The 23314-nt window shown below is 38.8% G+C and overlaps 1 protein-coding gene across 1 annotated transcript; it reads left to right on the forward strand.

Annotated features, from left to right (window-relative positions):
- The first annotated feature begins 38 nt into the window (after positions 1 to 38).
- LOC110059936 (telomerase protein component 1-like) lies at positions 39 to 22797 on the forward strand. The gene is made up of 29 exons (XM_089282874.1): positions 39 to 1593; positions 3240 to 3887; positions 4963 to 5081; positions 5459 to 5574; positions 5719 to 5754; positions 6194 to 6294; positions 7831 to 7912; positions 8342 to 8450; positions 8584 to 8768; positions 9486 to 9550; positions 9874 to 10044; positions 10732 to 10934; positions 11357 to 11507; positions 12278 to 12491; positions 12893 to 12970; positions 13592 to 13747; positions 14520 to 14550; positions 14879 to 15039; positions 15533 to 15680; positions 16142 to 16227; positions 16494 to 16583; positions 17154 to 17246; positions 17814 to 17946; positions 18477 to 18589; positions 19005 to 19199; positions 19448 to 19592; positions 19916 to 20054; positions 20542 to 20770; positions 21380 to 22797. The coding sequence occupies exons 1-29, from the start codon at positions 1124 to 1126 to the stop codon at positions 21980 to 21982; spliced, it is 5070 nt and encodes a 1689-aa protein (XP_089139000.1). The 5' UTR covers positions 39 to 1123; the 3' UTR covers positions 21983 to 22797.
- Positions 22798 to 23314: the final 517 nt, after the last annotated feature.

Below are 23314 nucleotides of genomic sequence, written 5' to 3' on the forward strand. Positions count from 1 at the left end.
AGATCTATTCAATGCCTAACCTTTTCAAAACCGGAATAAATTTCTCTCCCAAAGTCAAGTTTTCACTAATGAAAATTAATAGACAAATAGTTTATAGGGAATGGATTTAAGGCTTGCTTAAAAAGACGTTTTCCAGCTCGTCAAGCTCGGAAGATTTTGAGACGATCAACACGTTAATTTAAATTAACTTTTTTTTTTTATTCTTCTATTCTTAAGCAGATTTCTATTATGTTTTTTCTTGTGCAATTCAGAGTAAGTAAGCACTTGTGCATTTTCAAAAGACCTCGAACTGGTGTGAAAATTTACTGGTTATTTAGTCCACATTACACTGTGAAAATTCGCTTTGATCTGGACAAATACGAGCTAAATTGAGCGCAAAACGATAAGAAACCGAAAAACAAAACAAAGCTTAATTACGTTGTCAACAGACTCTAAATGCAAACCAAAATGCAAAATGACTTGTTGATTACCATATTGTTCACTTGCGTCATTAAACCACATTGAATTTTAAATCAGGATCAGTGAAGAAAAAGAGATTTGTTTTGTCCAAGATAATATTTGTTTTTCAGTATTTATATGTTGAGTACTGAAAAACCGAAAAAGAAACTTTAGGCGCCTTATCAGATTGAAAGACTTGTGGTTAGAAATAAATTCTCAGAAATACTGAACAAAAGAAATACTCAATTTACTTGAAGCAAATTGAAGCAGTAGAGAGACAAAAGAGTCGCCGATTCGCTTGCGGAAAACAAAAGGGCGAAAAGAATTGATTATGCGCAACATGAAGTAATCAAAATACCGCACACTGTTTGGTGACCTTATTTCAGATAGGAACTACGCCGACTGTAGATTTTTAATGCGGAAAACATAGGCACACGTCTCGTTCACTGGACAGCGAAATGAGGCAGTTTGGAACAGTCAGAAATCTCAGGAAATGGTAGCTAACAGACCTTTAAAAGCCGTCATTTGCTGTAAACTTTGCCTTGTTGCAACTCGTCGCAGAGTTTGGCTGTCATCGCAGCTAGACGATTTTCGTCTGAACAACTGGCTTCAAAGTTTAATAGCATTTGCTTTCGGGATATTAACGGTTATCAGTTAATTTCCGACAAATTTCTGAAGTTTCAAGATGGGCAATGGTAACACAAAGCCTGGCGTCATGCGACGAGTAATGCAAGCTAATAAGAAATTCAGAGCAGTACTTCAACTTTGGGAAGACGATCGTTGGGACAGGGAACCATGGAAAGCAATCCTTAGGAACGGGCCCTTCGTTGTCCACCGCAAAAGGAAGAAACTACTTGAATCGAAAGACGAAGATTTGATGGAATACTTCAACAATCTTCTCCATGGACACATACATGCGGATTCACGATGGAGTCTTCCAACCAGAGAAATTGCTATATTTTTGAGTTCAACTTTCACAGACATGGCAGTAGAAAGGGATTTATTAATGGAAGACGTGTACCCATATTTGCGAGAATTTTGTCGAAGGTTAGGGTACAATTTCGGTGTGGCGGACATGAGATGGGGAGTGCGTGACGAAATGACGGACGAACATCAAGCTGTGGAGATTTGTATCACGGAAGTTCAGCGATGCAGGTGAGTAAATTTATAGACGATGCGTCTGAGTTTGTTATTCCAGGAAATTGATACCCATAGTTGATTGCATCTTCGATAGAGGAAAGGGTTTTGCGCAGCTTTACATAACAATTCAACACCATGTCCGTTACGTGCTCCATAAATATTCACTTAGCTAGAATCGAAAAGTACCGTTGCTTGGTTACCCCAAAATAAATCCATTGTCGTTTTTCAATACTTTCTAAATGGTCAAGAAAGAGGACAAATCCGACAAATTCGGCGGTGAAATATAATTCTAAACCAATTACAGTAAACAGGGATGTAAGGCTGACATGTAATACCACTTTTTAACTACATAAGGCGATAACCTTGCTTGTAAGGAAAATGTCTACTTCCGGGTAGGGTAATATAACCTCTGCCTATGTCCACGAATGGTTCCTCTTCACGGATTGCTTGAATATGACTGTTGATATAACGTATTAAGTGAGAAATGATGTATTTTTCTGGCGATAAGTTGGAGTTTGTGACTAAAAAAAATGGCAAAATTTCCTTCAACCAAACCCATGTATTTTAATTAACTATGTCTGAAAATTTTATCAGTTCTGATCCGTCTCTTTGAAGTCGTTGTTGAAGAACACTTATCAGACTTCTGGGAGAAATTGCTATGAGAAAATTGGCCGTTGTAGAGTCACTCCTTTGTTATTTGGAAAATTATAGAAAAACCAACAGCAGGCTCTTTTCAGTTGACGACAGGTACCAGGAATCTTAATTAAATCTTAATCTTAATTAATTATCTTAATTAAAGTATTTTCCGCTCATATTGTATGTTAGAAGTTGCATTGTCATATTGTTAACACTTGACGTGTAAGGGTGATACATAAGCAAGTGCGTTCGTAAAGCTTTTTGGATTACATTGATTACACAGACGATTACGATCATTATTGACGTATGCAGAATAAACTACTGTTGGACCAAGTTATGTCTCTTCCTTGACGTCCGTAGTGAAGACCTTTGAAGTAGATCCTCGTGGGCGAGGAAATCGTGACGACTTTCCGATCCCGCAGGCAAGCAGTGCTCTCCAGCGTTAGCTCCCCCCCAGTTGTCAGTTCAAGGGTCGTCCAGTTAGAAATTTACAGTGTTTGCAGGAAACCTATAGTCACAAAATTCAAAACTGATCGATTTGAGTGTTGAAACCGTAGAATTATTTGGTCATTTTTTCCGAGTGGTACGAATGTTGCTGTTGAGGAATTTCAAATGTACGAAGATCTTAATATATTTCCTTCACGTGAAAGTTCAGTAACCTTTGCACATGGATCTATATATAGCAGCTGACTACTCTGTATATGCAAGATTATTTTAAAAGTATGTAAAAGAGCAAAGTATTGATTGAATGATCCGCTGTCTTTCGTATTGACAATAAAATCAAATCGAACCTCGAATGAATGGGTCCAAACAAAGTTTTTGTTGGTTTTGTTGTTGTTGTTGTTGTTGTTGTTGTTGTTGTTGTTGGTCAGTTGTTACTGTTTTAACACCTGAATGTGTGTACTGATGTATGATTACACCACTGTACAACAAGAACACACTTTTTCCCCCTGAGTTTGTGTTCATCCACATCATGCCGATTTACCATGCCCATTTATGGAAAACTGATGGTGGTTTGTTTTCAGGAAAGAGTCCATAGGACCCTACATGGTTTGCATCATTGGTGACAAGTATGGCTACAGACCAATTCCTGTCAAGATTGACAAGGAAATCTTTGAAATGCTTCTGGGAAGCGTCAAAAGTCACAGTGGCAGTAAAAATGCCTCCGAATTGTTAGAAAAATGGTACAAACTTGATGAAAACAGTGTACCCGCAGCATACGTCTTGCTGCCGGTTTCAACATTCCTTCCTCACGCTTATAAGAACGTTGTTTACTCAGACGAAACGAAGGCGAAGCAAGAAAGACAACAATGGTGGCAAACTCTGGTAACTATGAGAGAGGCTTTGAAAAAGGCGGCAAGCCAGATCGATTTTACGGCCTTTCCTGTCTGCAACATGACCGAGGAGGATTTTAAGATATCAGTGACAGAAGAAGAAATCACAACTGGAATTAAAGGAGAGGACATGGACCCTAGTTACATGTTTTTGTTTCTTCGGAACCTGAAAGGGTTAGAAGAAGTTGATCCAAACAACAACGGTTTTGTGAAGCGTTTTATGGACGTTGACGAATGTGGGCGTAAATCTCAGATTGCAAATGGAGATGATTCGAAACTCTTGCTAGACAAGCTCAAAGACCACTGCCAAGGGTTTATACCAAGCAATAACATCTGTAGGTAAGATAACCGACAATTTTACCTGTACATGCGCATGCAATAACGTCATATATGTCATATATTTGGGTTGCAGATCAACTGTCTGGGATAAAAAGTTTCTTTTGGTGGGAATAGTGAAACAACGACTTGTACAATGACGATTTAACTAACACTGGTCGACACTAAAATGTGTCACTTCTTGTAAATGTTTTAATCAAAACCTCTGTGCCCGCTGTGGGTTCAGTTGAATATCATATTGTGTTCTCTCGGTTCATAGAGTGCTAAAAGTGCTCTCGGTAAGTGGATTCATGATTCACCCAATCTTAATTTGATTTCAACTTTCATAACGCGGGAATTTATGCATAGCCTACATGTTATGTGCTGCGACAGGTTTCAGCCGAAGAAGGAATCTTCGAATAGGGCTCATATGAGATACGCTTCACCAAATTTCCCTGATGAACGATCTTGAAAGCATTTTGTGCTTGGAAACGAAATCTGTCAGTCATCTGCCAAGCTTTTCATAATCATATTCAAGGAACTTCTCTGCAATTTCATTGGTGTAATTTGAACATTTACATTGCAAAAACCAAAACAAAAAATCAAACAAACAAAACCAAAAGAAGTGGTCACTTAAACACTCGAATCGTTGGTCCATTTTAGCTGCCAGCAGGGGCGGATCCAGAAAATTCAGAGAGAGGGGGCCGAATGCGGATTGCAAATCTGGAAAGCCTCATTGAATGACGGTTAGACGGATTGGCGTTGTTGGTTACAAAAACGCTTTGAAAATACAAGAAAGAAAAGGGGGTGCCGTGGCCCCCTCGGCCCCTCCCCTAAATCCGCCCCTGGCCAGTTATTCTTTCCAAAGCATGTAACATTCATTCTCTCGATTATTTTTGATTAAGAGCTCAATCGTAAACTACGTCCAGATAAAACGCTTGTTTTATTACAAGCAGCTTACTGAACAGCACCATGTGGTATAGACAACAGCTAGATCTTGGTTGAACAGAATGAAATCAACAAATAACGTCCCTTTTTCCAGCGATATGAAATCTATTCTGGAGCACAGACGTTCGGGGTAACACGTTTTGTTTCCCAGATACAGCCTTGAATTTCACGTCACTGAGAATGGCCATCTCGATATGAAACAGAACAAAGAGGACATAAAGACATTCTGTGACAAGTTTTGCCAGTTAATGGTGGATAGCATTCAAGAAGGTTAGATAGTTACTTCTTTATGACTTTACACAGTCAACATAAACAATGATTAGCTCTAAATACTAAAACGTATCCAAAACCAGACTAGAAACTCCATTGAATCTTCTTATATTTATCATTTTGATAAGCCATAAGTACAAATTAAAGAGCCTCAACTCCAGGGTCGGGCGGCAGCGCTCGCAAGGTCTCACATGAATGGCCTGATACCCTTTGAGAAGAAAATAGAACAAACAACAGAAACAATGCCCCTAGCTCCAAAACAATAACAACTGCTACACTATGACGACAAGCAGAAGAATTACAAGCTTACGAGAGCTGCTGCACTTCTTCATCTCTATCAAGCATCACTGTTAAATCTACTTTGATTTAACTTACAGCTGTGGCCAAGCATCGGGTTATTAGTGACCCACTATATCTTGAAGTTCTTCATCACGCAACAATGGCAGAGAAAAGGACGGAGGCATTCGTTGGCAGGGAACATCTTTTGCGAAAGGTACTACTACTGTACGGCTACACTCTCTTAGCTGGGCCTGAACACCTAGGGCTGATTCACCCAGATACATCTTGTTAACTCAGCCATTCTAATAATTTCGTGATTTCCTGACCCTTGACATGCTTCTGTGATTTACCTCTTTAGATGGAAGCATACCTAAAGCTGGAGAACGGTGAAAAGGTTTGTGGAAACATAATTAACACTTCCTTTGGTCGAAAAGTGACACTCAAGCTAAGGGTGCCGATCACACCTTGCTATTATGTTGTTTTCTCTTCTGGCCATAAACGATTAAGAAAGGCATGCAATAATACTAGCTGTTTGGTAGTCTTTCTGTACATTTGTACGTCCAGTGTTTAGAGCTAAGCTGTTGAAAGTGTATTCCGTCTTGATAATGCTTTTTAAATTCTCGTTTTCTTTGGGGTCTTATTACTAGACACTATGTTTGAAGAAGTTCGAAGTATAGTTTATATTTTCTTTTTAACCTGAAATTCCGGGTTCAACGTTTTGTTAATCTACACGTCTTTGTTATTCTATTGGTTATTCATATTCGGTTCTTTTTTAACTTGGATTTTTATTCTCATGAAGCATCATTATTACTCATTGACCATTCGTTTATTAGCCATTCATTGTTCATGGTATATCTGGATGCGGCAAAACATCTCTTTTGGCAAAGGTGTTCACTACGTCCATTGAAAACTGGAGTGGAGTGGACACTGGAAGGTAATCGTTTCATCCTATAATGAAAAAAATAAACATCGTAAATACTTGAACAGTAGAGAATTTCAGTTGCTCGTTTTCAATGACCAGAGTGTTCTATACGGTAGATTAGACGGCCGTAACCAGGAAAAAAATTATGACTGAGGCAAAATCCATGTTTAAACTCTCTTCCTAGTTATTTAGCGCATTTAAATGACTATATACAACAAAATAAAAACGGTTAAAAATAAAGATTAGCGAAAAAACTGAGCAACGACGTTTCGGTGTCATCCTGGCACCATTTTCAAGTTAAAAAATATTTGTGCGAAAAGTAAACTAATTTATACCAATGGTAGAGGTGCGAAATTGAATAAATTAAGATTAAGATAGCTGTTCAAGGTTCATGTTCATTCCAATGAGGTGTCAAACACTGGTAATGAGTTCAGTGTCTGTTCAAAGCCTAAACAAATACTTTTGCGCGAATGGAGTCTGACTGTGTGTTAAGGCTCGGTTTCTTCTTGCGAATCCACAACATTTCGTGGATCAAGCAATCGAACTTTCCCTGACATTTCTTTAGGATCTTAAAGTTGTTAGTCAGGTCACCAACTGTATCAACTCGGTGTTCATTTTGAAGGTGTTTTCCGATGGCGGTAAATCGGTGTTCCTCAATGCGCTTGTAAAGATGACGGCTAGTGTAACCGACGTATTCTGCATCACACAGATCACATATATAGTTATAAACAACGCACTGTTGATTGATCAAAGGTGGTTTTGGCTCTTGTACTTTGAGATCATCGCCAATTTTACGGCTTCTGAACACCGGTTGTAGTTTGTGATCAAGTTTATTACTCAAGTCCGAGAGATGTTTCTTTACTATGTCCGCTGATTTCTGGTCTTTAAAAGGCAGGACAATGCGATAGATATTCTCTGTTGGAGGCGTCGATCTTGTGTCTGGTGACATCACTGAATTAACGAAACGGGTGATGGTGGAGTTCACAAGAGAATCTGAGTACTTGAGGTTAGAAAAGATCAGTTTAAGGCGTTCGCATTCTGTTGAGAATAGTTCCCATGTTGAGGACAAGCGGTAAGCACGGTTTAACATGGTTTTAACAGCTATCTTAATCTTAATTTATTCAATTTCGCACCTCTACCATCGGTATAAATTAGTTTACTTTTTACACAAATATTTTTTAACTTGAAAATGGTGCCAGGATGACACCGAAACGTCGTTGCTCAGTTTTTTCGCTAATCTTTATTGTTAACTGTATTTCCAAATTTAATCTTATAAAAATAAAAACGAAAAAAAAAATGACTGAGGCAAGTGCCCCTGTTTGCCTGTTACTAGCTATTGCCCTGGATTAAGAAAAACAATCCGAAATGAATGTGTGACTATAGACTTACGAGTCTTTTTAGAATACACATATGTCTGGTATATGATTATATACGGCATTTTCACTCAGCAATTTTCCGATCCCTTTTACACTAAGTATAGCTCTAACTTGCTGTGTTCTTACAAAGGTTCGTTTTTGATGAATTAGGTATTAAAATTTCCGTTTGTAGGCCATTTCATTTCATAAGATTCATTGGAACTTCGCCTTTCTCGTCCAATGTGAGGTCGATGTTGAGGAATTTATGTCAGCAGGTAACGATAGATATAGCTACAAAAACTACAAGTATTTAGTATAAATATGCTAGTGTTCTATCACGAATGCCGCTCTCTGATTGGCTGCGCTACTCACTATCTTTTCTTGTGACAGGTAGTGAGTAGCGTGGCAGTGTGCCCTCGTTGACAAATTGACGGACGCTTCTTGGCGTTTTCGAAGTGTCTGTGAAGAGGATTTAGAGAAAGTTTTGAATGTCCAGTAGATGTATACTAAAAAAAAAAAATACATTATTCGCTCTCGATTCTATGCGCGATAGAAATCTCGAGCTCATAATCTAATTGTTTAATTGCTCAAGTTCGCAGGTTAAGAAAACCTGCTGTCCCAGTTGCATATTTTAGATAAAACAGCTTTGTGTTCTCTCTCTTCTCTTACTTCTTCTTTATTTTTGTTCTTTTCCATTATTACAGATTTCTCTTGCTCTGAATGATACATCAGCTGTCATTACAGATAACTATGAGCGTCTGGTAGCAAGATTTAGGTCGCTTCTCCAAAGAGCCACAGCAGAAAAACCAATCGGTAACCAATAGTTTCACTTATATTTGATAGAAGCGTTTACCCACTTATTTCTTGAGGGCACCTTGAGAGTGTTGGTGACCCAATGTATAAAAATATTATCAGCTACAAGGAAGAGTTTTCATTTTTTTCTCAGTTCTGTTCCTTGACTCTTTGGATCAGCTGTCCGACCAAGATGATGGTCGCTCACTAAGATGGCTGCCGACAAGTCTGCCAAAAAATGTTCACATTGTCGTGAGCACCTTGCCTAACACAGGAGGATGCCTTGCTGTTCTGAAAACTAAACTGAAACCGGAGAGCAATCCTGACTTTTATCTTGAGGTACGTTCAATTTTGCCCTTTTTAACTTCACTTAGCTAAAAGTGCGAACGATCAATGTAGAAGAGGAAGAAAACCTGGTCTAGTGACAATTTTTATTTGTCACATAAAAGATAAAATGGCAGCTGTTTGACAAATATATTTGTCCAACCAGAGGACAACGCTGACTTTTATCTTGAGGTACGTTCGGTTTTGCCTTTTTCCTCAGTTGTAGTTTCTCCAAGTTCACTTAGCTAAAAGGATTTGTTACTTGGAATTTGGCCAACCTTCCTCATCTGCACGAGCAAATAAGAATTGTAACATAAAAATTGTAGATCAGACTTAAATGTGCCTTGTAACTATCGTCCTTTCCAATTTTCAACAACGTGAATGGTTCTTGATGAAATTTACTTAAGTTGGGCAACCCTGAAATCATTATGATACAACTTAGTAGATCTCTACCACACTTGTCATTACTTAATTAGTTAAGCGTCACACATTCCCTGACTTTTGACATTAACTCTTAACGCTTAAGCACCTTGCAGTTTTCTGAAAACAAACGTTCAAATTCATGCAATAAGAAAGATATTACCCTTCGTGTGTTAGCGATAAGGGGACAGAAAGCCTTTTATTGAAAGTATTCTTCCAGGTATAGGAAAAAATATAATATTTTAAAAATCTAAACCCGCAATTAGGTTGATAGCAGTGTTAAATGTCATTTTTATTCACTACTTTTAACAGGTGTCGGCCCTCGAATCGAGTGATGCCGAAAGCATTCTGGACACGAGACTGGAAAACGAGAAAAGGTACAAGTGTCTGCTGATTTATCAGCCAAATCCGACTCAAGTAAACTCAGGCGCTCTTTTATATTAGCAGCGTGATTCTTCCGAAACCGCCTTGCTATAGTTATATCCAATGTCTGCCTTAGTTAGACCTTTTCCAAGATAACGCCTACAAATTGTGTTCATCACAATTAGACCTATTTCTTGCCAACTTATCAGAAGTTTTCTTAAGCGCAATCAGTAGTTTCCACACATAAGGCTTAACTATCGGGAAGAGGGCCGACCGCCAGGATCGTATATGCTTCGTCTTAATTCCATTTCCTTTTAAAATTAATTCATTTTGGCAGGAGACTCACGGGAGAGCAAAGAATGCAAGTATTGGAAACCTGCTCCAAGCCAACAGCTCTGTATATGAAGTTAGCCTGTGATACAGCAATTCGATGGAAATCATTTTCTGAGAACACGCAGAAAGAACTAAGACCCACAGCTACCGAACTAATCATACAGCTCTTTGAGCGGTACGTGAATCCGGCTACCTTCTTGTGTCATTACAAAGAATTTGATGTGACCTAGGCCTATTTCTTTGTTGCTCCGGATTGGCGTTTATAATTTTTCATTGTGTCATTACAGAAAAGTTGATGTGACCTCCTCCTCTTTTGTTGCAATTGCTCCAGAATGGGTCTTTGTAAGGAAACAACATTCTCTACACTCACCCTCTTTCTCTTGCACCTAAAAAACAAGTTAATTAACCTTGGATACACTTCAGGAGCACCCAACGACCGTTTTCTCTCGAATGCTTTAAACGCTTTTTTTCAGGCTATCTGGAGTACTTTTAAAGTTCCGCAGGTTAATTTTAGGTTAGGCTAAAAAATTTTTATCTGTTCGGTTATTCTAGGGGAACTTGAATATTCTCGCATTTATTAGCGCTTTTTTGTCCATTTCCCGAAAACGTTAGGTCTTATCGCCTTTCCTAAAATGATAGCTGACCTTTTTTCGGTACCCAAAACGACATTAAATTTATCATATCACGAACGTTCGAGGTGACAATTCTCTTAAGAAAATCAGAGGGGATTAAAGGCCTTCCTGACACTTATCTTCCTCATACTGTCGATTTCCTAAGTTAAACCGATAAAAAGATTCCTCGTCGTTATCGTTTTGAATTGATTTGATTTTGTTGTTGTTCCTGTTGTTCACTATCATTTCAGCTTAGTCACCGAACATGGGGAACAATTTGTTCGTCGAGCCCTGGGTTACATTACAGCGTCCAAAACAGGTCTAACGAAGTCAGAACTGGAAGATATCTTATCATGTGATGATATCGTGCTCGCTGACGAAGTCTTTAAATACCACGTTCCCCCAATCAGAAGACTGCCCCCGTTACTGTGGACACGACTCAGGAACGACCTAGGTAACAAACCTTATTTGCCTTAATTGGTAATTGAAATAGAAAACCTGAGGTGATATCTTTCTGCAGTGGTTGTGTATCCTGTTTTACACTTAAGGGAGGTTCGTTCAGAACGAAACATAGAGACTTTCGTAAAAAGGGTGTATTTTCAATATGCCGTCCTATAATAGGTGTCGAGGAGACACAGTCTTCAAGGAAAAGCTTTTCCACGCGAAACTTCTCTATCTAATGTGTTGAATTCACTTTAATTAATTCAACCCAAAATGTACTGACTCATGCATTTCTTCTGGTGAATCTCCACAGGGAGAAACACATACACATCTTTTTTTAGTCAAGAGGCTACCTTAAAAGGCTAATTATTAGCACGAATAAAGGAAAACCTGCTTTTCAGTACCAGAGGTTTCACATTTCTTTATCCATTGTAGGTAGTTACTTAGTCAAAGTAGCAGCAGATGGTCACGTGGTGTACAAGTGGTATCACAGATTGTTCCTGGAGGCTGCGAGAAGTTACTTTCTAGGTGATAAGCCTTTTACAGACTCACTTCACAGAGATCTGGCAAACTACTTCAATGGCAGGTAAATAATAAAGTACGACACGCCTGTCAAGTGTTCCTTACCTCTAATAGGCCATAGTTGTGTTCTCGAAATTGGACTGGAACTAGCATGCAATAGAGGCTCATGCGGGGGAATATCATTAAAAGGAGATTAACTTCATTCGCATTTAAAAAGACTCCCCGCATTAATTAGCCTCAGTTGCAGGCTACAACCTTGGTCACAAGGGTTGGAAAAAAAAATCATTTTATACACATTTTGCCCCTCCCCACCCCTGTGCAATGTTGACAAAACACTTTCATCCGACACAAGTTCGCATTTTACCGTTTTCCAACATTGAAAGGGGAAATGGGGGTGTTGACACTTATTATGTAGGTATTACGATTGTGATTTCATGTTTTTGGCATTTTCCAACACAATTTGTCCATGATTGTAGCTACAGTACAATACTGAGAATACGAAAATGGTCTATTACACAGTAATGACAAGATTTAATAACCCTCGATTTCATATTCATTCCTGGCATGAATATTGTTCAATATTGAAACTTGAAGTTTTGTTGTGAACTTGTAATTAAACCAAACAGATGTATAAGCATGTGATGAGACAGTAGAAGAGAAGTCATGCTTCAACGATCATTCCCAGCACCGTAAGAAAATTGTACAAAAACGAGGGCAAACAACAGAAGTAATTTGGCAACAAAGTATAATTGCAAGAAGTTTTATACTTAATCGTATATGCTACAACTATCGATACATTGTTGTTAAGGTTTTAAGAAAGTTTCTGTCTTGAAGGTGGGCACGCGAGGCAAAGCCGTACACAGATAAGCAAGGTAACATAAGAAGTGCTCACAGGATGGTGGCGGACCAACCGCTGATACTAAGTACTGAGGTCGAGGAAAGAATGGATTTGGAAGATGAAGAGGCTGGACCCAGATACAATTTGCGTAAATTGAGTGAGCTCCCTTACCATTTAATACGATCTGAGATGTGGAATGAATTTGTGGAGGTTCGAAATATATTTCATGTTACTTCTATTTAGGTAATTCTATAACGCACATGAAATGCATATTGCAAGGTAATGAACCAAGCTATTTTTAAAACGAGAACATTTTCATATGAATGATATCGCACGAAGACTCGATTTGCCAAAAAGGCAAAAGACAGCTCAGAAAAGATCTATTAGGTAACCAGATATTCATTTATATTTTAATCAATAAAGAGAAGAGTTATTTCATGGATGCTGTCAAGTTTCTACGGAATACCACGGCCACTGCTATTGATTTGCGTAAATAGCTACATGTACTGTGTTCTCAAGTGCGTTCAGTTGTACTCAGTGATGTATTTTCTTGATGTAATGTTCATGTGCTTTCCAGGTTAAATGACGTTTTTAAAATCCTTATATTCTAGATTGTATGCCAGATTCCGTGGCTCATGGCAAAATGTAAGGCTGGTAAAGCTTTTGAACTCACCCTAGAACTCTCCGAGGTAATTTAGTTACAAATATAATGTTTCCGTACAGTAAAAACACGCATGTAAGAACCAAGTGGTTTAAGAACCTGCTGGCATAAATGTGCTATTTTAAAACCCATAAATATACAGAATAACAGTAAGAACCTGTTTAGCCAAGCAAGATCAAGCAGGTTGTTATATGTGGGTTATAGTTCAATTATGAACTCCTCTTGTAGCGGCAACACTGCATATACATTTTGTAATGACGTGGCGTTAGGCTTATCATAATACAGTTTTGACTAAATACTGTATATAGTATTAAAGAACCAAACTCAAGTGTTTTCAGTTTTCTGGTAATAACCAGCTATATCTCGTTCATATAAATTAAGAACCTAATTAAGAACCTACTTAGCCTAAATTGCCAATAACTACCCCAAAATATAAGAACTTATTTTGCCAGACTTCGAGGTTCTTACACGTGGGTTTTAACTGTAATGAAGAAGGGAGTGTTATCAAAAAAGAGAACACCATTTAGAATTGTAAGTAACACACACGTAGTTTACTTTAAAGATTTAAAACTTCTCAGACCTCAAAGAAGATAGCTCGAGGAAGAGATAATTAGAAGTAATAGGAATTAATTACATGTTGTTTTTGTAGGCCTCGCTGAAATGCGCCAAAGACAAATCAGCTATCATCGAAGATGTTTACAGCTGTATCCGAGCCAATGCCCAGCACCTGAGTCAGTTTCCTGAGTTGGTGCCACAATTGTGTCTTAATGAACCGGACATTTCATACTGTACAACTATGGCGCAGGTGAGTTGATTCGATTTCAAAGAGTATTTCAGTCTTGTTTGTTAGGCTTCCTCTACAGGCATGAAAAACGAGTTTTTGTAAATTCGTTTCGCACCAATTGTTTTGTAGAAAAACTCTAATATATCTAATATTGGGACAAAGTTTAAACATACCTCAAACTGCACAGGGTTTTTGGTCAGGAAATGTTCCGAAGATGCCTTATCAGTTCTTTATCTGTTCGCAAGAAACGTTCATTATGCCACTACTCAATGACGCCCGTTCGACTTTCTTTAATGGTGCCGCAGTGTGTAAATTCCATCATCTCGACAAGAATTTGAGTACCCTTACTAATTGATGAGCCTTCTGTGTATACTTTGTGTTTCTGATTACTACTGATGACATGCCATTAGTCTTCAGTATTTTTATAATGGGATCAATATGAATTGTCCAGCAAATAGGTAACAAAGTTGACAGAAGTAAATCATGAAAATAAACCGTCTCGATGCCCAACGAGTTCACGCTAACAAACATTCAAAGAAATGCAGGGCAAAATGAAGCCGGTAAATTTCTTATACTTGGCACATAAAAAGTTAAGCCCTTAGCAGTATTTTTTATCTGTAAGTATTTATAGAAAGTCGTCGATAACTTTCGTCATTGGTTTCTTTTATGTTTCACATCTATTTTATTCTATTTTGCATCTCTTGGTCAGTCCGCTACAAATTAATCTTAACTTAGTTATGAACAGTAACAAGTCCAACCTGACAATTTTCTTCTTTTTGTTTTTTTACAATAGAAATATCTGAAGTCTACCAACAACTTCACAGGTAAGAAAACGTAAAAGTTAACGATAACTCAATGTCTTTGAATTTCAACTTTGTGATTTTGTAGTCGGTCCCATGTACCTTAGTGCGCGAAGTCTTTTTAACAACCAAGGATTAAAAATATGAATGTTACTAAAATGCCTTTCAAATTGTGTCGTTGTTGTCGTCGTCGTCATTGTTGTTGTTCTTAATGTTGTTGTTGTCGCTAATATGTTGTTGGTGTCGCTATTAGTGTCTGCTCCTGGTTTGGGCTAACGCCAAGACCACCAGCCTTGGGGCAGCTGGTACAAAAGATGGTGAACTAATTCAATGAATTTTATCTGGTTCGAAGGTAACAAGATCACTCTATGGCGAGACTTGACAAAACTTGAATCTCGAAAGATTAACGTAGCATCATTTAAGCACCCGGCTGCGGTCCGAAAATGTGTGTTTTCCAAAGGATGCAAATATCTGGCCACTTACGCCGCAGATGGAGTGTTACGTGTTTTCATGGTGAGTTTTATGGATGTTAAGAGAGTCTGTAATGCTGGTGGGACTGTAATGAACTATTGGTCTCATTTCCAACAGCTCATGATTTAATTACTGTGAAAATAACTTAAATTAGTTTCTTCGAAATCATTATTACCCTGGTACACTCAAGGGCCTAGCTAACAGATTTTCCAAAGGACCAGATAAAATCCCGATAAAAAGTGAACTGCAAACTTGTAACTGGCAACTGGCCAATGCGAAGTTGCTTTATGACACCAGTTTCCTTGCCGAAGACTGACAAAAGACCATGTAATATCCTCTATGTAGATGTATTTCTATATAGTTTACCTTCAAACAAGGACAAATGAGTATAAATCCTCTCTCAGATTCTCAAGAAAGTTAAGCTAGGGAGCTTAATCCCCCAACTAGAACATTGTCATCCAGAAAGGATGGATTGAGAGTGCTGCGTGTTTCAGGAAAGGCACTTAACTCTCGGTTGCTCTTTGCCTTTGTTTAGGTTGCTAGTGGCTACACCGTGATGAGTAGACATTGTGACTGTCACGTGATATCGTTTCCAGCAAGTATCGACCAATGTCATTGGGTCGCAGTCGCAGGTACAAAGTCCATTGCCCGTTTCGGCTTAGGCTCTGGAGGCAAACACGAAGGTAGGTTATTCAATCATGATACACTGAGCCGACAGACCAACAGTGTATTAATGATCTCACCACTTTGTGCAACTATCACGTAAACTATTAAAGGAGTTCAGTCAGTCTTTTGGGTCATTTTGACCACGTTCAAAATAACCTTTAAATTTAACTTGAAAGTAATAGTTTACTAAGATAGAGAAACACCAGTGAGATAATAATAAACCATAAAGGATCGACTGAACAACGATGGTTTTTAAGGGTGGAGCAGATTAACACGGATTTCAAACGACGAAGATGAAAAATTTAGGCTGAACTTTTCAAGATATGTGCAAAGCGTGACGTTCTAGCTTCATTAAGGATGAACGTGTCAAGAGGCCAGACCATACTTTTGCAATTCGCGGCAGACAGGCCTTCCATCGAAAACAATAAAGTGTGTTTGACGTATTCGCGGCTCTTGTTCATTGTGGTCAATTTTGTAGGTACTTCGCTGCAAGAGATAAAAGTCGATTGCGATATGGACGATAGAGCAAGCATCGCAATTACCAAGAAAGGAAAAGTTTGGGAGGTAAGTGGAATCGAATGAAAGGGATTCCAACATGCATGTGACGTTCTTGGGAAATTATTGTACAATTACTTGGACTTACTCTTTTGAACTGATCAATTATCTTATTGCTTCTAACTTTTTCAGTTGTTTAATTTTAAATATTTTTTTCAGGTCTTTTTTCCAGTAGTACTATGGCTGCATTCGCATCTATCATCATGTCTTTTTTAGTTGTTTCTGAAGCTATGCCGTAACGATTAATTTGTGCAAGCTGATATCTTTCATTGCAGATTTTTCTGGCGACGTCGCATGGCAAGCTACGCTCATACAGTACTTCAGCATCTTCTCATGGTCAGCCTGTCCTGAAAGAAGAACTCCCGGTGCGTGAAGAGGGCGTTGAGTTTTTAATTCGTTGGTCTTTGATTCCAGAAGACAAAGTGAAAACATTTCTAAGTTATGTTTCTGCTTTAAACGCTGATACATGAATGTGACCAATTTTATGAAATTAAAGCTATTGGACGGTATCTTTTGGTCTTTAACTTTGTTTTCTTTGGGTGTAACAGTTCCATGTCAGGAAAAAAAAAAAAGACAAACAAACAAACTTCGACATAAATAGAAATTGAGCCCAGAACGTCATTTATTCTGATCGTTCTGAAGAATAGAGATCATGCAGCGAGAAGTGATGACTAAGATTCTAAAACAAGTTACACTGTACGACATTCATATTCTGTGGTCATCACATCATGTTTAATTCTATATAATAAAAATAACTATGCATGGCTATATAATCGTTTGCTCTGTTTCAATGGTATTGCTGGAGATTTGCTAATTCATTGAAGCTCGAAGTTAAAAGCATGAACATTATTACGATATGTTAAGATTTTTCCTCACTAAGAAGTTATGCCAAAGGGTACTTATAAGTGTTTTTGAAACTTTCTTTATCTTGATAGAGAAGACCCAAAGTTCTCACAATCTCGCCAGACGGAAATTCACTTGCTTTTGGATCAGACAAGGTGTATTTATGGAGCCCTAAATCTCAAAAGGTACATCAAAATACAAATCCCTTGTCACATCGTTCAGGCTCGATTTATTGACAGCTTAGGAAATGGGATTACGGGAATTGAATCTACACAAGTGACGCGGTTGTGCAGAGCACCTAAGCACAAAACATGATCTCCCGTTTGCACTTGGCTCCGTTAAAATAACGAAGCTAACCAAACGACCACAATTAGTAGGTTATGGTATACAACTTTAACTCTAAATATTTTTCTCTAAAATCTGTAGCTAACTTCAAGTTCTAGTAATACCTTTCATGGTAAGGGTTCCGCTCCCTTTGTCAAATACTAGTTGTTCTGCCCTCAGTACTTTATCTGGTTTCGGCATTTTGAACTTGAGAAACTGCGTCGAGGTACCTTTCCTTTAAGCGTTCCTTAGACTCCACTAGTTATTGTACTTATTGTGGGTATGTCAGGCCAGGTCAATTCATAGGTTCCACCGTGGTGAGCACAGCGCCTAAATTCAAGTATCGTGATTCTGAATGTGTCATGTCAGCCATTATTTAAAAATATATATTTATAAATAAATTATGGTTCTTAATTCCTTTCAACTAGGATGTCAAAGTATTTGAAACTGGTAAGAAGACAACTCCTAAAATGGATGGGGCCAGCTTGAGCTTCTCAAAAACTGGAGCGAAACTTGGAGCTGTGTTGTCAAATGGAACGTACATTTGGAACACACAATCAGGTGTGTTATTTATCATCTATGGAATATCTACCTGTAACTGAAAACTGTGTATGTGCATATTGGTTAAAGAGGACCAACAAGTATTACATTTTTTTCGAATTTGACGTGCCCTCACTTGCTCTGAATACTGAGCTAGATTCCTCTAAGATCAAAGGTCATGGCTTACAACTGTCTTTAAGAATTTAGCCCGGAAAATAAGCGTTGTTATAATCGGTCAATTTCTCTTATAAGAACTTTTCTATATGCTTTCTAAAAGAAATTGATGATTTGAGCTGACTACTTAAAGCTTGCTCCACATCGATCGCGGAACATTTTTTCGGCGATGGTAGCGATGATATACGTAGAAACCAGCTTTTAGAAGAGAAGTCTGTAAGATCAAAACCATGCTGAGCTTCAGCTTATACATTGCAGTGTAATATCTATCGGCTAGAAAAGTAAAGCATCTCGACACAAAAATTTGGCTTTTTTATGTTTTTTTTTATCATGTTTAGAGTATGTTAATGTTCTCTCAAACGTTACTTTTACAACAGCAAAGCTTCTAAAGACCCTTGCCTTAAATTGTGTGGGCGTGGAGTTTGTGGTGTTTTCTCCTGAGTTTGACTACATTGCATCTCAAGAGTTCAAAGACAAGGAACATCTTCAGGTATATTCATTTCCTTGTACATTCGCATCTGGGCCTTTTAAATTTTTCGAAACGTGTGTAAAGTTATTTTTTCCTGCAAATTACACCTCCAAAAAAAGCAGTGCATTTGTAGTAGTACTAAAAGCACCAATGTTTTCTGGAAGACACTATCCGTTTCGTTTAGAGAGAAATCCATTTGGAACGTTGAGGAAAACTTACGTTAGCAAAAGAAGTAAATTTTACTGTTATGTAAGAACAATTTAAGGGCATGGTAAGTGTCTATAACAATGTAACTAGCGCTTAACGCGCACAATCTAACAGTTCGCTTCTTCCTTGATACAATTTTTGTCCAGCGCTATATGAAACCAAGCCACTTGTGGTCAAGGCGACAATAACAGAAAGCTGCATGGTGAAGTGTATTTTTTTTACCTTGTAGGTGCTTTGTATGGCGCCACCATACGATAAGAGTCCCGAATGGGAGAAACTGACAGGCCACTCAGCAGAAGTTAGGGCCTGTTGTATTGGAAACAGAGAAAGCGGCCATCCTTTGATAGCCACGGCATCAGATGACAGCACTGTCCAGCTGTGGGATACAAGAAACATGCCTTCACCAAAGATCGTGAAACTTCCAGTAAGTTGCCCTCAGTTACGTCCTCTATTCATAATTTAGTCTTTTCTAGCCCCTTTTGTAATCTCCTTGGATACCCCCGAAACAGGCTATTTACAATAATCAGTTGGAACAACGTTGTTTCTCATCAACACATAAATATTTGTTGCTTAAATTCCATCACTGTCCCCACCGCCCCACCGCCCCACCGCCCCACCGCCCCACCGCCGGCATTTAAATTCGAACCCCCTTGCCTTTGTTTGTTTTTTTAGAATCACAGTGGTCCAGTTCAAGAGTGCACGTTTTCAAGCGATGACAAATTAGCAGTTAGTTGCTCTGCACATGAAATATGGGTGTGGCAAGCCCAGCAGCCAGTCCAGAGGTTGTATCGCTTATACCCCGTTTCTGTTACTGGAGGTAAGACGATAACCTGCTAATCCTGTAATGCCTGCTACGCAGTTAATATTGTACAAGAAGGCCCACTCCCTTCCCGTAGTCTAGCTATATAAGAATCATCACCACAGAACTTAAACGACAAATTAAAGTGCGAGTTGCTATTAGCATCTTATAATTACTGAGTTAAAAACGCTCAAAGACCGAAGAGTTGGTAATGAAAGGGAGTTTTGTTTCTTATTCGTTCTATACCCAAAGTAAAAGACCCCAAAAAATATTTGCAGCACAGGCAAAATTGTTTTAATTCCTTCCAGTGTTGTTTGATTTGCCACGATATTCTTTCGCAGCTTGTGGTACCTGCCCATGTTTCTCTGAAGATAGCGAGTTTGTATCAGTGTTTGTTGAGACTGGAGTTGACGTATGGCACCTCAAGTCAGGACTTGATCCCCATGGGTCAGACAGGAGTCTTCTGATGGGAGCGCACAGGTAAAACTTACACCTTAGAAAAAATGTTGTGCACTAACTGACGGAAGGGAAAAAGGAAGGCTGGATGACTGACAGAAAAACAGATAGGCAGACAAACAGACAGACAGATAGAAAGACAGACAAAAAAGGACAGACAAAGAAACAAAAAGGTTAACTGATGGACCCATCGCCGACCGACCGACTAACTGATTGACACGGACTCAAGCCGACTGATAAAGAACAATTGACTGATTGACTGATTCATTGATTCATTGAATGAATCAATGAATTCATGAATTGAATGAATCGATTGTTTGACTGACTGACTGACTGACTGACTGACTTACTGACCGACTGACTGACTGATTGACTAATTGATTGATTGATTGTTTGATTGATTGAATGATTGGTTGATTGATTGATTGAATGATTGATTGATTGATTGATTGATTGATTGAATAAATGATTGATTGACTGACTGGCTGATTGGTTGTTTATTATAAACCAGAACTCTGACCTTGCTGACAGTAAGACACCTGTTCACCAAGTTTACTTCAGATGGTCTATACTGCTGTTTACACACTGAAAGTGAACCCGGAACAATTCGACTCTACCTTGCTATCAACAAGTACACCCTAGAAAGATGGTCGAAACATGCACTCAAAGATCCACCTCCAAAGGACTTGAATGATCAAGAACCCTTCGAACAAAGATTTTCAGTTGACGAAGGGAATAAGGTAAGAGAGGGAGGTTGTTAGTCCGTGTCCTTCCTTATAAATATGTGAACTCGTGTCGAGTCGCTCAAACAGTGAAGGAAAACAATTTGAAAAGGATCTCTTCATTTTCAAGGTAAAATGCGTATTCACGCATATTTGGATTATCTAACCTGGCTTTGTGACTACCTAACGGACGTGCAAAGAAATTCTTGTAGAAAAACCCATCTGTTCGCTTTTTGTTGGTGTAGTGCTCCAGTTGATCTGGTCAATTTTAATAATCTGACTACCCATTTGTATTAATTTATTTGTACTTTCCATCGTGCGCGGCTCAAGACTTTGTTTGAACTTTCTGATCAGATTGATATGCACGCTAGGTACACATTCACCTAATATTTAATAGCTCGATGAAAAAAATTCCTGAGAGGGAAGTAACGGAATTTTCTCAGAGTCTGAGCAGTGCAGGGGCTAATAATAGTCCTCAGATTGAATCCAGCCCTTGGGGGTGCCCCTACATCTTTATGGTACTGCTCAATATTAGCATGATGTTTGGACTTCTAGAGATTCCGAATGGCGATAACCCATCTGTAGGCAATAGCAGATCAAAACTTTCTTTCTTGCCCCTGCAAACAGATCACAGAGGCAGCCATCTCAAATACCTGCGGCAAATTGGTAGTAATAAGTGTACCAAGGCAAAGCAGCAGTCAGGAATGGATGAAGGGACCCGCGGACTTACACATGTGGGATCTTAACAACCGCACAGACTGGAAAGTCCAGTTGACCTTACATCCCTCTATCAGTCGCCAGCTCAAAGTCTGCTGTGACTATCTGGTGACTTTCGTTCAATGCCAGAAAAATGTCTCTGATGCTGAGAGAATTAAAAGCGGCATGCAAAGAAGGAGAGGCTCAAAAGCGGCTTTTTCTGTTGTCGATGAGGCGGTCATCCAGATCATTGATAAAGACGGATCGACGCTTCAAACTCTTCAAATTCCTGGTAAGTTTTCTGGCTTGAGTGTAGTCAACAGTGAATCCAATTTGAGCAACACATCCAACGGCCTACTGGCATATAGTCTGCAGGAGGGTGTCGTGAAGTTGCAAAATGTCAAATCGACTCAAGTGCTGGGGACTTTTACGGTTAACAACACGGAGATAACAGCCGTGAACATTGCATCAAATGGAAATTCTGCTGTTGTAGGCTGCGCAAACGGAAATGTGCATATTATTCAGAAGATTTGATGAAGCCTCGTATACAAGAAGGGTTGTACTTGGAGAGGACAACGACTAAATACAACGTATACGGCTACTTCGACAAAAGTGTAAAAGCGTACGCGACAATGTCGAAAGGTATTATGGGTGATCGTGCATGGTTCACGTTGCTTGATTGAAGCTCAAAGTGTTTCAGTGTTACAGAGGGAAACAGCTCAAACACGTGCATTCATGCTTTCTTCTTTCTTCTTTCTAAAGCTCCGTAAACCTCAAACAAGCATCGTTAAACTATTATTATTGCACCAGAGAAACATCTCTATTTCGTGGAAGTTGTTACTGATTTAAGCTACTTCACCGTGGGATTTTGCATCTCAGACTTTAATGCGACTCAATTAATTTAGGCCTTATACCAACTCGAAAGTCAGAAAGGCCATTGACTGTGTAATCCACGAGCTAACGGAACTGATTGAAACACATCAACTGGTGGACTTGTTTTCTTTTCTGTCAACGTTCAATGAAAAGTACCGTGGCGATATACTCCACGAATTACATAACCCAATGCTCGACACTAAATGGCAATTTAGGCCAAAACGTTCCTAAGACAAAACGTCCCGAACATACCCAGCCTACGTTTAAAGAACGAGAAATAAACAGTCAGATGTTTCTGTTTTCATTCGAAGATTAATTAATTTTGAAAGGATCGCCTTTTCAGTCATTTGTACATTTATTTCCTGGCTCAATTATTGATTCATTTACTTATTAATTTATTCTTTCACCATTTTTCGCGAATAGAGTAGTTCATTTATTTTTATCTGAGACAGCCAAATAAAGATAAGGTGACTGAGTGATTTTCTTGCTTGTTTGCTCCCTGTTGAAAATCGACTAACACACACCTTGGATTTCTACCTGATGTAAGCTAACATCCGCCAATATTTGAAGACTGAACCATACGTAGAGAACCAGCCGGAAGAGCGTCAAAACTCAGAACAATCATAAGTGCCACATGCACGACAGCATGCTAGGCTCAGTCGCCAAATGAATAAAAGAAGATGTGAGGTTTTCTTTTATAGAAACTGTTGAGTCGAGTCAGCAAGCCTGACTGAAATACTTTGCTATTAACAACCGTTATCTGACGAAGGACTAACGCTCGAAATGTCAGTCTCGCAAAATCGATACGGCGATTAATTTCCCATTATCAACCTCCAGTCAATTAACAGCTAAATGTTTCATGATCAATGGGCAAAAAATCTGACATACCATCTGGCCAATTGTTCTGATTCAGCGCGCTTTTGAGGTTATTACCGCCTTTACTGAACTTACTCGTGCAAAACGAAACAAAAGAAATTCAACAACGCCATTCCC

Source organism: Orbicella faveolata, unplaced genomic scaffold (assembly GCF_042242905.1).
Source record: "Orbicella faveolata isolate gen_17 unplaced genomic scaffold, um_ofav_v1 contig_12, whole genome shotgun sequence".
NCBI lineage: Eukaryota > Metazoa > Cnidaria > Anthozoa > Scleractinia > Merulinidae > Orbicella > Orbicella faveolata.